Raw genomic sequence first — 11977 nt, forward strand, 5'->3', positions numbered from 1 at the left:
TGCAGTTTGCATGTCCAGCACAAAGAGCACAGCACTGGAATCCAAAAGGTCAGCGTGGTCCTTGCACATCACCCCTGCTTTGCTCTTGCTTCAGGGTGAGCCTCCAGCTAATGTGTCATTCAGGACAGAGCTGATGGAGTGCTCCTGACAGAGCAGAGGATGGAGAAACTTGCCCTGTCAGGAGCCCTAAGTCACTTTTCAAAGAGCTGGCAGCATGTGAGAAGTTCCAGGACAGAGATTCCTGACAGGAAGAAGCTCTTTGCAAGATAGATCTGTGGAGAGCATGGGATAGGTGGAAGGCAAACACTTTTGAGAGCAGGAGGGCTCAGGGCAGGTGAGAGCTGGGACAGCTCAACATACCCCACCATGGGGTACCAGGACCTTGGACCAGCAAAGTGTTGGATGCTCCTCCTAATGTCCCTCCACACACACATCAGGAGTTGCCTAAGAGCCAGGGCTGGTTACTCTGTCACTGTTCCAGTGAGACTAAACCTTGTTGCTTGCTCTGCCCTAGCACCTGCCTTGGCTGGTAATGACCTGGCACAGTGCAGTGGGTACCTGTGGGACACTCTGCACACAGAGAGGAGGATCAGCTCTGGGAAACTGCTCGAGCTGTGTCCCAGCTGTGTCCCAGCCCTTGCCCACACCTCCTGCTCACTTCTGCCCAGTGCCAGGTCACCACACTCCTCGGGCACTGCTCCCACCTCACAGCAGGTTGGGCACAGTCCCTGCCCAGAGGGGCCTGGGAGAGTCCCTGCCCACTGCAGTTGGCTCCACAGATTGGGACCTTGTTAGCTGGCACAAACCCTGCCCACATCTCCCCCAGAGCTGCTGCCACCAGAGCCGTGGAGTGCCCAGCTCCACGGCTGGGGCAGGGGAGTCTTCCTTGGCTGGGCAGGGGGAGTTCCCATCCTGCAGCAGCACCCAGTGCTATCTGCACAGACACAGGCTGAGCCTTATCTCAGTACTTTGCTGCCGGGTCAGTTCAGACACTTCCTCTGCAATGGAGTGGGGCAAGGGAGACACTCTGTTCTGTAATGTTCTGCTCTCTTTCCAGTAGGTCAAAGTCACAATCTGCTTGGAGCTGCCTGACACCTGCTGAGTGCTGGGCTTGGAGAGACCAGGGGAGAAAAGGAGAGCAGCTGCAGCACCAGAGCAGGTGTTGGTGGATGCTGAGATGAGGCACCTTTGCAGCAGAAGCCTTGGAACCCTCCAGAGGTTGCTCCTGGAGGCCAACAGGAAGGCAAATGTACCTTGGCCCCAGAGCTGATGAGTTTGTCTGCAGTCAGGGATGCCAGAGAGGAGCAGGACCAGATTGTGGCAGGCCATAAACAGCTGTAAGGGCAAGACAGCAAGTTACAAACACAAGATAAATTATCAGTGTTTTCTGTTGAGGTTTTCCTGCTGTGCTGCTGCTCAGCCCTGATTAAAACTTGTATTTTTAAACACTATGATTTAAAAAACAACCATGGGTGAAGCTCTGTGGAGAGCTGTGCCTGGTGGGCCTAGCTGGGTCATGGACAGCTGGTGTCTTCATCTCTGTCCCATGCCCCACTGCACAGCCCAACATCAGCCCAACATCAGCCAAAACATCCTCATCTCTGTCCCCTATTCCCACCTGCCACCCACCCATCCTGTCCCCACTGCACAGCCCCAGCCCAGCCCAACATCAGCCAAGGCATCCACTTGCCCACAGGTGTTTTTCTGCTCCAGGAAGGGTGGAGTTGTACTGGTTTAAAAATGACTGATCACTCCTGGCAGTTAAGTGGTTGCATTTCCTCACTTTGGACTCTTCTGCTGCATAGCCGCAGGCAATCATTTTTACAGAGGATCATCCCAGTCCTCGACCTGGCAGGATGCTTCTGGCCCCAGGAACAGCCAGCAGGGTCCCCTCTGGCTTGGGCTGACACCAAACCCCTCAGGCCTGGCCCCTCACAGTGCCCAAAGAATCATCTCAGGCACACTGGGTGTCAGTTCATTGACACGAGGTGGTGGTAATGGTGAGTCTCTGCAGTGCATCTCTTGTCTTGAAGGAAAACAAGAACATGAAAGAGAAAGTTTCAGGATAGTCTCCTCTAGAACACATGAATGACCTTAAGTGGCATCTTCTACCCTGTAACCACATCTCCACTGAGCAGACACGTCCCCAGGAGGGAGGGAGCTGCGTGGTGCTCTCACATCCCCACTCAGTGTGCCATGGCCAGTCATGGGCAGCATGGCCAATGCCACCAAGGCCCTGAGACTCCTCCAGAGACCTGTATGGAGCCTCCAGCCAAGGGTCCCCTGTGCAGGACCCATCAAATGCCTCCTGTGAGCTCATCAAAGCTGTTTTGCAGCCTCTGGGGCTGTGCCAGCTGTGTGCCCCCACATCCTGTGCATCACCTCCTCCTCCCTGACTGTTATCTACAAGAATATTAAGTGGTTTGGGGCAGTGAGCTGTTTTGGAGCAGGTGGATGTGATCTGTGCTGCAGACAAGCTGAGGGGGAAATGTGAAATCACACCCTGAAAACACCCTTGGGCACCTCTCCTGCTCAGCATTCCCGAGGTGTTGGGGCCGTGGTGCACCAGGCTCTGTCTGCCCTGGCCTTTCTGCCTGGCACTATCTCTCACCAGCCACAGCCACAGAGCACGTGGGCACCGGGCAGGACAGGGCAGCAGTGATGCCCACAGACCTGCAGGGACACTGTCCTGCTCCGATTAGCACAATCAGCACATCACACATGGTTTCCTGGCCGCTGGGCATGGCTGGTCCCAGGGTATAAAACCAGCCCCTGGGCACGAGGAAACTCAGACTTCCACAAACCTTGGGAGGAGTGTCCAGCTGTGGGAGAGATGTGCCAGCCCCAGCCACTGCTGAGCCTACTGCTCCTGCTCTCCTGCCAATGGGCCAGTGCCAGTAAGCTGGGGTGCCATGAGCTGCTGCTGGTCTGGGCCGTCAGCACAGCAGCTCATCCTGCTCTGGGCTGTTTTGCAGGTGCTCTGCGGGGGCAGATTGTGGGGGGCCATGAGGCTCAGCCCCACTCCCACCCCTACATGGCATACCTGAAGTTAGGGTCATCAGCCTGTGGGGGCTTCCTGGTGGCCCCTGACTGGGTGATGACAGCTGCTCACTGCACAGGGTGAGTACTTCATTCACAGGCTTTATCCCCTTCTTTCTCCCTGATTTGTGAGGTCCATCACTGGAGCAATTTTGGAGTAGGCTCCTCTTCCTCCTGTGCCGTGAAGCTTTCTCCACCTGCTACCAAAGGGGAGGGAGATGGGTGACACCCAACCTGATTCCTCCTTCTCCACTGCCATGGGCAGGAATATCACAGTCATCCTGGGGGCTCATGATGTCCACAAACCAGAGAAGAGTCAGCAGGTCCGGGGAGTCCTCCAATACTACAAGCACCCTGAATACAACCCCGAATCTGTGTCCAACGACATCATGCTGCTCAAGGCAAGATGGTTCTGTGGGGGCAGGGGTGGAGTGGGGCTGAGGGTCTGGCAGGGCCTGGGCAGAGCACACCTTGCCCTTAGCTCCTTCTGCCCAAAGTGCCGGAGGCAGGCAAGACTGGGAGGGAACAGAGCTTGGAGCCACATGGCACCTTCTCACCACTTCACTAGAGCCTGCAGTGCTGTGTGTCCTGCCAGACCTCCCCTACCTCTGCGCAGAGTCCCCTTCAGCTGCTCTGCTCACAGCCTTCTCCAACCCTCCTCTCTGCCAGCTGACATCAAAGGCTGTTCTCAACGACTATGTCAAGACCATCCCACTGCCCGAGACTGGCAGTGACCTCCCAACAGGCACCAAGTGCAGCATTGCTGGCTGGGGCATGATCGATAACGACCAGGCGACCGACAAGCTCTTTGAAACCAAAGTCTCCATCTACAGCCGCAGGAAGTGCATCCTCTTCTACCCACACCTGGACACTGGCATGGTCTGCGCCGGGAGCTTCCACGAGCTGAAGGATTCCAGCCAGGTATGGGCTGCCAAGGGCTGGGCTGGAGGGCAAGCAGATCTCCAGGAGCAGGAACTGCTGCTGGCACAGATGGAACTGGTTCCCAGAGCTGGTGACAAGTATTTGACCTGTAGCTCCCACAGGGACCAGTTCTGGGTGTGCTGACACCACAGTCCCTGCACAGTACTGGGGTAGAGCCCTAACACACCAGGCTCAGAGAGCTTCTCCAGGAGGAGGTGGAATGTGGGGCAGGGAAGAGGCCTCTAAAATCAGTCTCATCTGTCCCCAGGGAGATTCTGGAGGGCCCTTGGTATGCAATAAAGTGGCTCAAGGCATCGTTTCCTTTGGGCATGACACCCCACCCGGGGTCTACACCCGCATCTCCAATTACCTGCCCTGGATCAAAAAGGTCCTGAAGAAGTAGCAGCAGTGGTGGCACTTGCTCCAGCTCTGGTGTGACCCTGGAGCCTTCCATGGCTTCCTTCGTGCCCCTGCTGAAGCTTAATTCCCTCCTCTCTCCTTGGGGACCCAAGTGACTTATCTGTGCACACAGGGGCCCCTTGGTTCTGTTCTGAGGCTGCTGGGTGGGCTGTCCCACTCCCTGTCCTTCTCAGGCAGCTGCTTCAGGGCCACGTTAAATCACCCTGGCAGCAGCAGGGATAGTCCCAGATGGCACAGAAGGAGGCTGTGCCACAACAGACCTCATTTCCTTCAGAGACAACCCTGTCCCTGCTTGACTCTTGCTGCACTTAAAGCACCTACAGTAAACTGCATTTCCCAGCGTGTGTCGTCTTTCTTGTGCCCTTGCCCCAGAGACAGGGAGGGTCTGGCTGCTGCAAGAGCCTGGTCTGTTGGGACAGCAGCACTCACAGCTCTGCACCCTGAGTCAGCCCTGGCAGGCTCAGAGAGCTCTTTGTGGGGATTGTGGGTGTGCTGCAAGGAGAAAAACGACCCAGTTCGAAATGGGGTGGGGAAAGTGAGGGGCACATGCTCCATTCACCAACCTCAGCATCATTAGCACCTTCCTGGGAGCAGCTGACAACCAGGACCTGGTGCATCAGCAAGTCTCAGGACTCAGGAACTGCCATTCTCTGCAGGGTAAAACTGTTCCCTCTGCAGAGACCTTTGCCTGGGAGATGTTTCACCCCAGGACACAGCACAGCCAAACACCAGGCTGGGCCACAGGGTGAACGGGGCTTATCCTCCAGCTGTCTTAGCTGTAAGAGACTTCACTAGGTGAAGGGAGGTGGATGTTGTGTGGACTGTGCCCTTGGGCATAGGGCAGGAGGCTGTTTAGATGCCAGGGCCGAGGCTTTAGGATCCCAGAGAGGAGGTTTGCTCAAAGCCCCAGCTGGTGCATACCAGTGCTCCCAGTCTCTGCTTCTGCCATCTGCCAGCAGCCACAGTCCTTCATCCCCCGTTGCTACAGGATGTCTTGGGCAGAGACATTGCATGGTACAGCAGCTGAAATGATAGAACAGAAAGGGCTGAAAAGGACCAGGGTTCACAGAAGAGCCTGACTCCAGGACACTCCCCACCTTCCTCCTACAGGGCAGAGCCCACCCTGGACCCTGGAGAGGGTGAGCCCCAGCTTGGGGCTGTCTTGGCATGTTTCCATCCCTCTCAGCAGAGGATGCTCTAGCAGCAGCCCAAACCCAAAGGCTTATTGCTCTCCCCTCAGGAGGATGATGCTCAGACACGAGCTCCCCATGACGAAGGATGCTCAAGCACTGTTTTCAGACAGACCCTGCACTGGAGTCTGAACCTCCTTCCATGGCCCAGCTGAAAAGCAACCTGCTCTCTGAGCCCTGGGCTCCTTTGTTCCAGCCAGTCCCCCTGGCATCTCTCATACACAGAGAGCCAGAGCTCCCTGGAGGAGATGATGGACAGAGAAAACACATTGGTAAATAACTGAGCTGCAGAATGCCCTGGCACAGGATGATGGATATCTGTGCAAGTTCAAGGGAAAACTCAGCTGGTTTGCTGTGGGGAAAACCAGTGCAGAATTTGAATCATTCAGAAACTGCTGGCAATTCAAGGGAAGGGGATGCTTGCCCTGCTCTCATGGCATTTCCAAGTCTCCCACTAGCCACCTCCACCAGAGGGAAGAGATGGCCTGCAGTTCACCCTGGATATTTGCTCCTGTGTCCTTCGTGTTCTTGCCTAGGACGAAGGGAAACTTCGTCACCTTTGCCTTCGGCACCCACCGGGAAGGGTCCATGTTTGGGCTTCTGCTCACAGCTGCTATCAGCTAGGAAATCTGCAAGTGAACAGGCTGCAGCTGCTTATCTGTGCAAGAGAAAACTTTGTCACGTCAGGGTTTTCCTTGAAGCTCCAGCTGCTGCAGTCTTTGCACGAGAATGGCAACTTCTAGCTTAAAAACGGGGCTTACCCTGTGGCACTGGAGGCAGAGGAAAGCAAATTTACTGGCAGTCAGTGAGGTCAGAAAGGATGTGTATGTCTGTCCCATTTCATCACAGCTGAACTGTGAATGTTCAGACCTTGCTCTTATCACAGAATCAGAGAATGGTTTGGGTTGGAAAGGCCCTTAGGGATCATCTCATTCCACCCCCTGCCATGGGTAGGGACAATTCCCACCAGCCCAAGCTGCTCCAGGCCCTGTCAAACCTGGCTTGGAACACTCCTGGGGCATCAGTGCCATGTTATAAACACATCTGCACCAATTTTTCTACATTAGCCAAGGCTGCACCTACTGAGAGAGAGCAGAAGGATCTCCAGCTGTCACTGTGTGGTCTTTGGAACTGATGTATCAAGTGAAAAAAACTTGTTCTCATAGGGCTCGTGAAAAAAATCAAGAGTTTGCAAGTGCACAACAACAAATAGGAGCTGTGAAGGAAGAGCCACTGGAAGTCAAAGAGATGAGGATGGGTATGTTCCCCACAGCTCCCAGCACAAAGGCAGTGGACTAAAATGGTCTCTGGGTTTAGAAGAACAGATACCCCAGATCAGGCCCAAGATGAAGGTGGACTGATGCCCAAGGCTCAGACTGACCAAATTCCCCTCTCAGAATGCTGAGGCATGCAGCTTGTGGGGAGATTCACCAGATGAGTCTGACTGCTGTGGTTTCCTGAAGCCTGGTCTCAGGCTATAAAACCTTGCTGGGAGCAGGAAGAGACTCCAGCTGCAGCCTCACCTCCAGGGGATCTGCTGAAGCCCAGAGCACTGTGATGGAGCATCTGCAGACACTTCTGCTGCCCCTCCTGCTGGTGATGTGCCCCTCGGCCAACACGAGTAAGTAGAGGGGGCTGGAGGTGAGAGGAGGGCTGGGGAAGGGTGAGCCCCAGACAGAGCATCCTGTGCCATCTGAGCCCCACATCCTCACTCCCATCCACTGCAGAGCCTTCTTGGAACCAGAGGCAGGGAAGAGGTGAAGCCAAGACACACTCCACACCCTACATGGCCTATCTGCAAGGAAAGAACAACCACTTCTGCGGAGGGTTCCTGGTGGCCCCGAACTGGGTGATGACAGCAGCTCAGTGCTTTGAGTAAGTGTTTGCTGTGGTCATACAGCACGAGGTGCAATGGGATGATCACACTGCCAGGGTCCAGGTAATGTCTCCCACAGAGCTCTAAGAGTTGGAGTCGCTTCCTACTTGGCCATTCCTACCCTTTCCCTGTGCTGCAGGGCATGGCAGGGATTTGCTGCCAGGCTTTGCTCTTTCTGCCACCAAAGACCATTGAAAGCAGAACTACCTCCTTTGAGTGAGCTGCTTGCCAGCCCTTTTCCATCCCTCCAGCTGAAGAACCTGGGCATGGGCAGGTTCTGCCCAGTTCTCCCTAGGCAGCCCCTTCTGCAGGTGATGTAGAGGCCAGTAAAGGTACAAAAAGGGTCCTGACTTAGAAATCCCTGGACTTCCATGATGCCTGGACCAACAGTCCACATATCTTAGTACACAACAGCAGCGTTGGACCAAATCTGCCCAGAGATACAGAGGTAAAGAAGCTCTTGCAGGGCTCTGGTCTGTCAGATGGGAACTTGCTCTGCCTCTTGGCTGGGCAGATTGACTGGCAGAGCTCCTTGCTCCCACCATTCTTCTGAAAAAATGCATATATAATGCTTTCCGTGTACAGAAAGAATATACTGTAAGCACTATATATGTGTCCTATGGTTGTATGTAGAGCACTCGTGTGAGTAGCATCAGCATAGATACACTTTGTGTATCGAGAGCATGGAGAGAGAGATGGATATGCTATACATAATGTATAGAGTATAGAAACACGTCTGGTCTCTCCTGGCCATGCCCTACGAGATGAGCCTCAGAGTTCCCAGGGAAGACAGGGAAAAGCTAATGAGACACACTGTGCTTCACTTCACCAGCCACAAACCTCTGACTGTCATCCTGGGAGCTCACACCATCCAGAGGAGAGAGGAAAGCTGGCAAACGTTCCAAGTCAAGGAGTACCACTGCCACCCAGAATTTACCAGTCCTAAGAAGGGAAATGACATCCTCTTGCTGAAGGTAACTACCTGCCTGGAGCACCTGCAGGTCCTGTCTGCCTGACATGCTGAGCTGCAGCTCTGGGCTGGGAGGAACAGCCTTTGTCACAGCAATTTACAGGCTGAGCACTCATTTCTGTGTTTTCTGTCCCCTTGCCCAGCTGAATGGCACTGCCACCAGCAACAGCTTCGTCAGCACCATTTCCTTTGAGAGATCTAAAGTCCATGGGGGCACTGTGTGCAGCATAGCAGGCTGGAGGGACAAGGCACCTGCTGCCACCTTCCACGAGGACACTGTCACCATCGTCAAGCGCAGGGATTGCCTCAGCCAGTACCTTGGGCTGGCTGACAACCTGATCTGTGGCCGCAGCAGAGCTGCTGGGATACCTACAAAGGTCAGTCTGACTTCAGGAGGAGGAGGCTGTGGGGAGGTTTCAGCCAGGTGCTGAGCACAAACCTGACCAGAGCTGAAAAGCTTCACTGAAAAGGTCCTGTCTGAAACCATCTTGTGGTGCCCTCACCACTCCTCCCCCCTCAGTCCATGCTTCACCACCAGCATCTATCTATCTCTCTGGCTGCCCTGCACAATAAGTGCCCTGGGTGTTCATCAGACCCCTGGTGAGGATCAGACCCTGGGGACCAGCAGCATGCAGGTCTGACTGCAGGCACCACACCTGTACTCAGCCCTGGGCAAAGCAAAAAGGACAAGAGGGTCCCTGTCTCCCCATGGCAGGGAAATGGGAGCCTGCAGCAGCACGGTGGGACAGCAGCTTGGGGTGTGCACTTCATCTTGTAGCTGGACCTGCAGCCAGCAAAAGGGCAGAAATGAAGCATCAGTGCTCGCCCAGCTGTAATTGTGCTGGGCCCCAAAGCTGTCAGAGGTCCCATGTGGACACAGAGCTATGCCCATCCACTGCAAGTCCGGGCTTTCCTGGGGAAGCTCTGTCCTGACACCTGCAGCCTCCCTGTTCCTTGCAAACACCCTTTCCCTGGGGACCCAACATCAACCAGCACTGATCCCTCTCCTCCTCCATTCCACAGGGTGATGCTGGGGATCCACTGGTCTGTAACAACAAAGCCTACGGCATCTTCTCCTACAGACACAACAGCTTGCCTGGACTCTACACACACATTTATCCTTACCTTTCCTGGATCAACAGTGTCATGAAGTCAGCATGACCCTGCAGCTGCTGCCCTGGAGAACTCACACTCCAGGGCCTCATCCTCATTGGCTTTCTTTTCCTTTCTCCCTGAGAAACACCTTCCACTGATCCTCATGGATGCAGCAAGGATTTCTCCCTGGCAAAGCCATACTGGGGGCTTGGCACAGAGATTATGCCTCAACTGCATTTATCCCCTGTGCAAACTGCAGAGTGCCTGATCACACAGTGCTCACTCAGAAACTTGCTGCCTCCTTTTTCCCCCCTTCTGTAGCTCCAGTGTTGTAAGAACACATAAAACCAATAAACTTAAATCTGTGTTTGAAATCCTTTTTTACTTCTGTGATTTGGATTTCTCTTGGCCACTGGCTCCAGTCCTGAACAGATCAGAAGAAAGTCACTGCTCAAACAGTTGAATCCCAAGCTCGAAGTTTCTGCCCTAACCGTTTTCTGTCCTACATAAACCCCCAGAACTGGTGTCAGGCCTGGATTTCAGGGCAAGGGCTCTCCTCACATGCAGTTGGGAACACACACACTGCCCCAGGTCCCTCCAAGATGGTACTTTGGGGGATTTCCTCCCTCTATCACACAGCACAGAGGAGCACACGGTGAGTCAAAGTTATCCCACCTCTGCCTGGCTGCCAGTCGACAGCAAAACAGCAAATGCAGGTCCTATCAGACTCGTTCCTTCTCCCTCGGTGCTGTGTTGGTTTTGCTGTTGATTGGAAGGACAGTTTTATCCTCCTCTAACAGCAAACACAGGCAAGAACAGCAGCACTGAGCCAACTCCACATCTGGGGAGTGTTTGCCTTTCTTTATGTTCACCTCCGCCTAAGGATGACTTGTCAGATACCATTGCCATATCTGCAGCAACACAGGGTACAAAACATTAGACCAAAGAATGGAAGACTCCAAATCTGTCTAGAAGTCCCCAGGTCACTCATCTGACTAAGAAAAGCCACAACTGAGCCAAGTTCTCAGTGGGTTTTGCTGTGGGTGATGTTGGACAGCACCTCTAGCAGATTTTTGCTGGGTTTTTTGTGCACAGAGTGCCCTCTTTGGGCTGGCAACAATGCGTGTTCTTCAAGATTCAGTTTCTGAATTGCTCAAAAAAACTTAGCTCTAAAGGATCCTCTCCAAAAAAGCACAAGATTGCAGTTTGGAAGTAAATTCATGGCTCAGCTGAGGAAAGCACCTTGTTCCCCGGGGCTCTTGACACCATTTAATCTGCTCTGAACCAGGGGCTGCAAAGCTGACATTGATCAGAGACTTCTTTTCCAATCAGGCTGCCAAATCCTTTCCAGAAGAATTCCAAGGGTGTTCTCACCCTGCTGCCTGGGAGAAGAGACCAATCCCCACCTGACTCTGACCTCCTGTCAGGGAGCTGCACAGCACCAGGAAAGCTGAAGTGAGAGAAGGGAGGCATTGTATTCCTGCTTTAAACATTTCATATGACACTTCACTCTCCTGCAGTTGGCTGGACAGATTCTTCCCTCACTTTCCTGAGAGGGCAAAGGTAATGCTCAAAGGAAAGAGTTTCCTCCTGCTACAAGGGTGAGAGTTGTCCAAGGACAAGGCAAATCCTAAATTCTCTTCTTTGCCCTTTTCTCCCACATGGGATTTTTTTTAATATGAAAACTGATTTCCTTAATGTCTGGCCCACACATGTACACAATCCCAAGGACCTGGCTATGTTTAAAGTGACTTGCAGAGCACACAGCAGCTGAGTCCTTGGGCCAGCACACTGCCCTGGCAGCTCTGACTGCTCTCTCCTGCAGTGTCCCAACAGAGCAGGCTGTGGGCCAAAGGAATTACCCAGGCAGCAGCAGATGTCTTCACCGAACAGTCCCTTTCCAGGTTCCCGGGACCTGTCCTTGCAGGATGGAGCACTGCATGTCAGAGGAGCTGAGGAGGGGGAGGAAAGGAGGAGCTCAGTGTCCTGCTGGAAACACTTCCCTCAGCCTGAGCTTTACGGGCCTTTGGGAAAGCAGCAACTGTGAGCTGGTTGTAAGGGCTGTTCCCCCAGTGGCTGCAGCCAGCTGCCTCCTTCCCTGGGCCACCCCAGAGAGCAGCAGGGACCAACCTCAGGCAGCCCCGGGCATGGCCAGGGCCAGCGTGGGCACCTTGGCAGCTGCAGGCTGGGAAAGGCCAAAACTGGGTCCCTCACAGCCAGCTGGGAGCACTGGGCACTCATTTTCAGACTTCTCCTCCTTCCTTCAAGAGTCTGAACCGGTTGCTGTGCTTAATTTAAACGGAGCAAATGACACTGTTCACACAGAACAGCACAACGCGCGACTGGCACAGAGAATCAGCATCTTATCAGAGAATTCAGGGGGGGGAATGGACCTTACAGATCATCCAGTCCAACCCCTGCCCTGGGCAGGGACACCTCCCACCAGAGCAGGTTGCTCAAGATTTC

At 54.0% G+C, this 11977-nt stretch overlaps 2 protein-coding genes across 2 annotated transcripts; both read left to right on the plus strand.

Moving 5' to 3' along the window:
• Positions 1-2833: 2833 nt before the first annotated feature.
• Positions 2834-4363, plus strand: LOC103800861 (mast cell protease 1A-like). The gene is made up of 5 exons (XM_009073251.1): positions 2834-2897; positions 2976-3120; positions 3305-3440; positions 3709-3960; positions 4229-4363. The coding sequence occupies exons 1-5, from the start codon at positions 2834-2836 to the stop codon at positions 4361-4363; spliced, it is 732 nt and encodes a 243-aa protein (XP_009071499.1).
• A 2764-nt stretch (positions 4364-7127) lies between these two features.
• On the plus strand, positions 7128-9577 carry LOC103800862 (granzyme B-like). The gene is made up of 5 exons (XM_009073252.1): positions 7128-7191; positions 7298-7445; positions 8279-8420; positions 8560-8793; positions 9440-9577. Exons 1-5 carry the CDS (start codon positions 7128-7130, stop codon positions 9575-9577), a joined length of 726 nt encoding a protein of 241 aa, XP_009071500.1.
• Positions 9578-11977: the final 2400 nt, after the last annotated feature.

This window comes from Acanthisitta chloris, unplaced genomic scaffold (genome assembly GCF_000695815.1).
Source record: "Acanthisitta chloris isolate BGI_N310 unplaced genomic scaffold, ASM69581v1 scaffold32584, whole genome shotgun sequence".
Taxonomy (NCBI): domain Eukaryota; kingdom Metazoa; phylum Chordata; class Aves; order Passeriformes; family Acanthisittidae; genus Acanthisitta; species Acanthisitta chloris.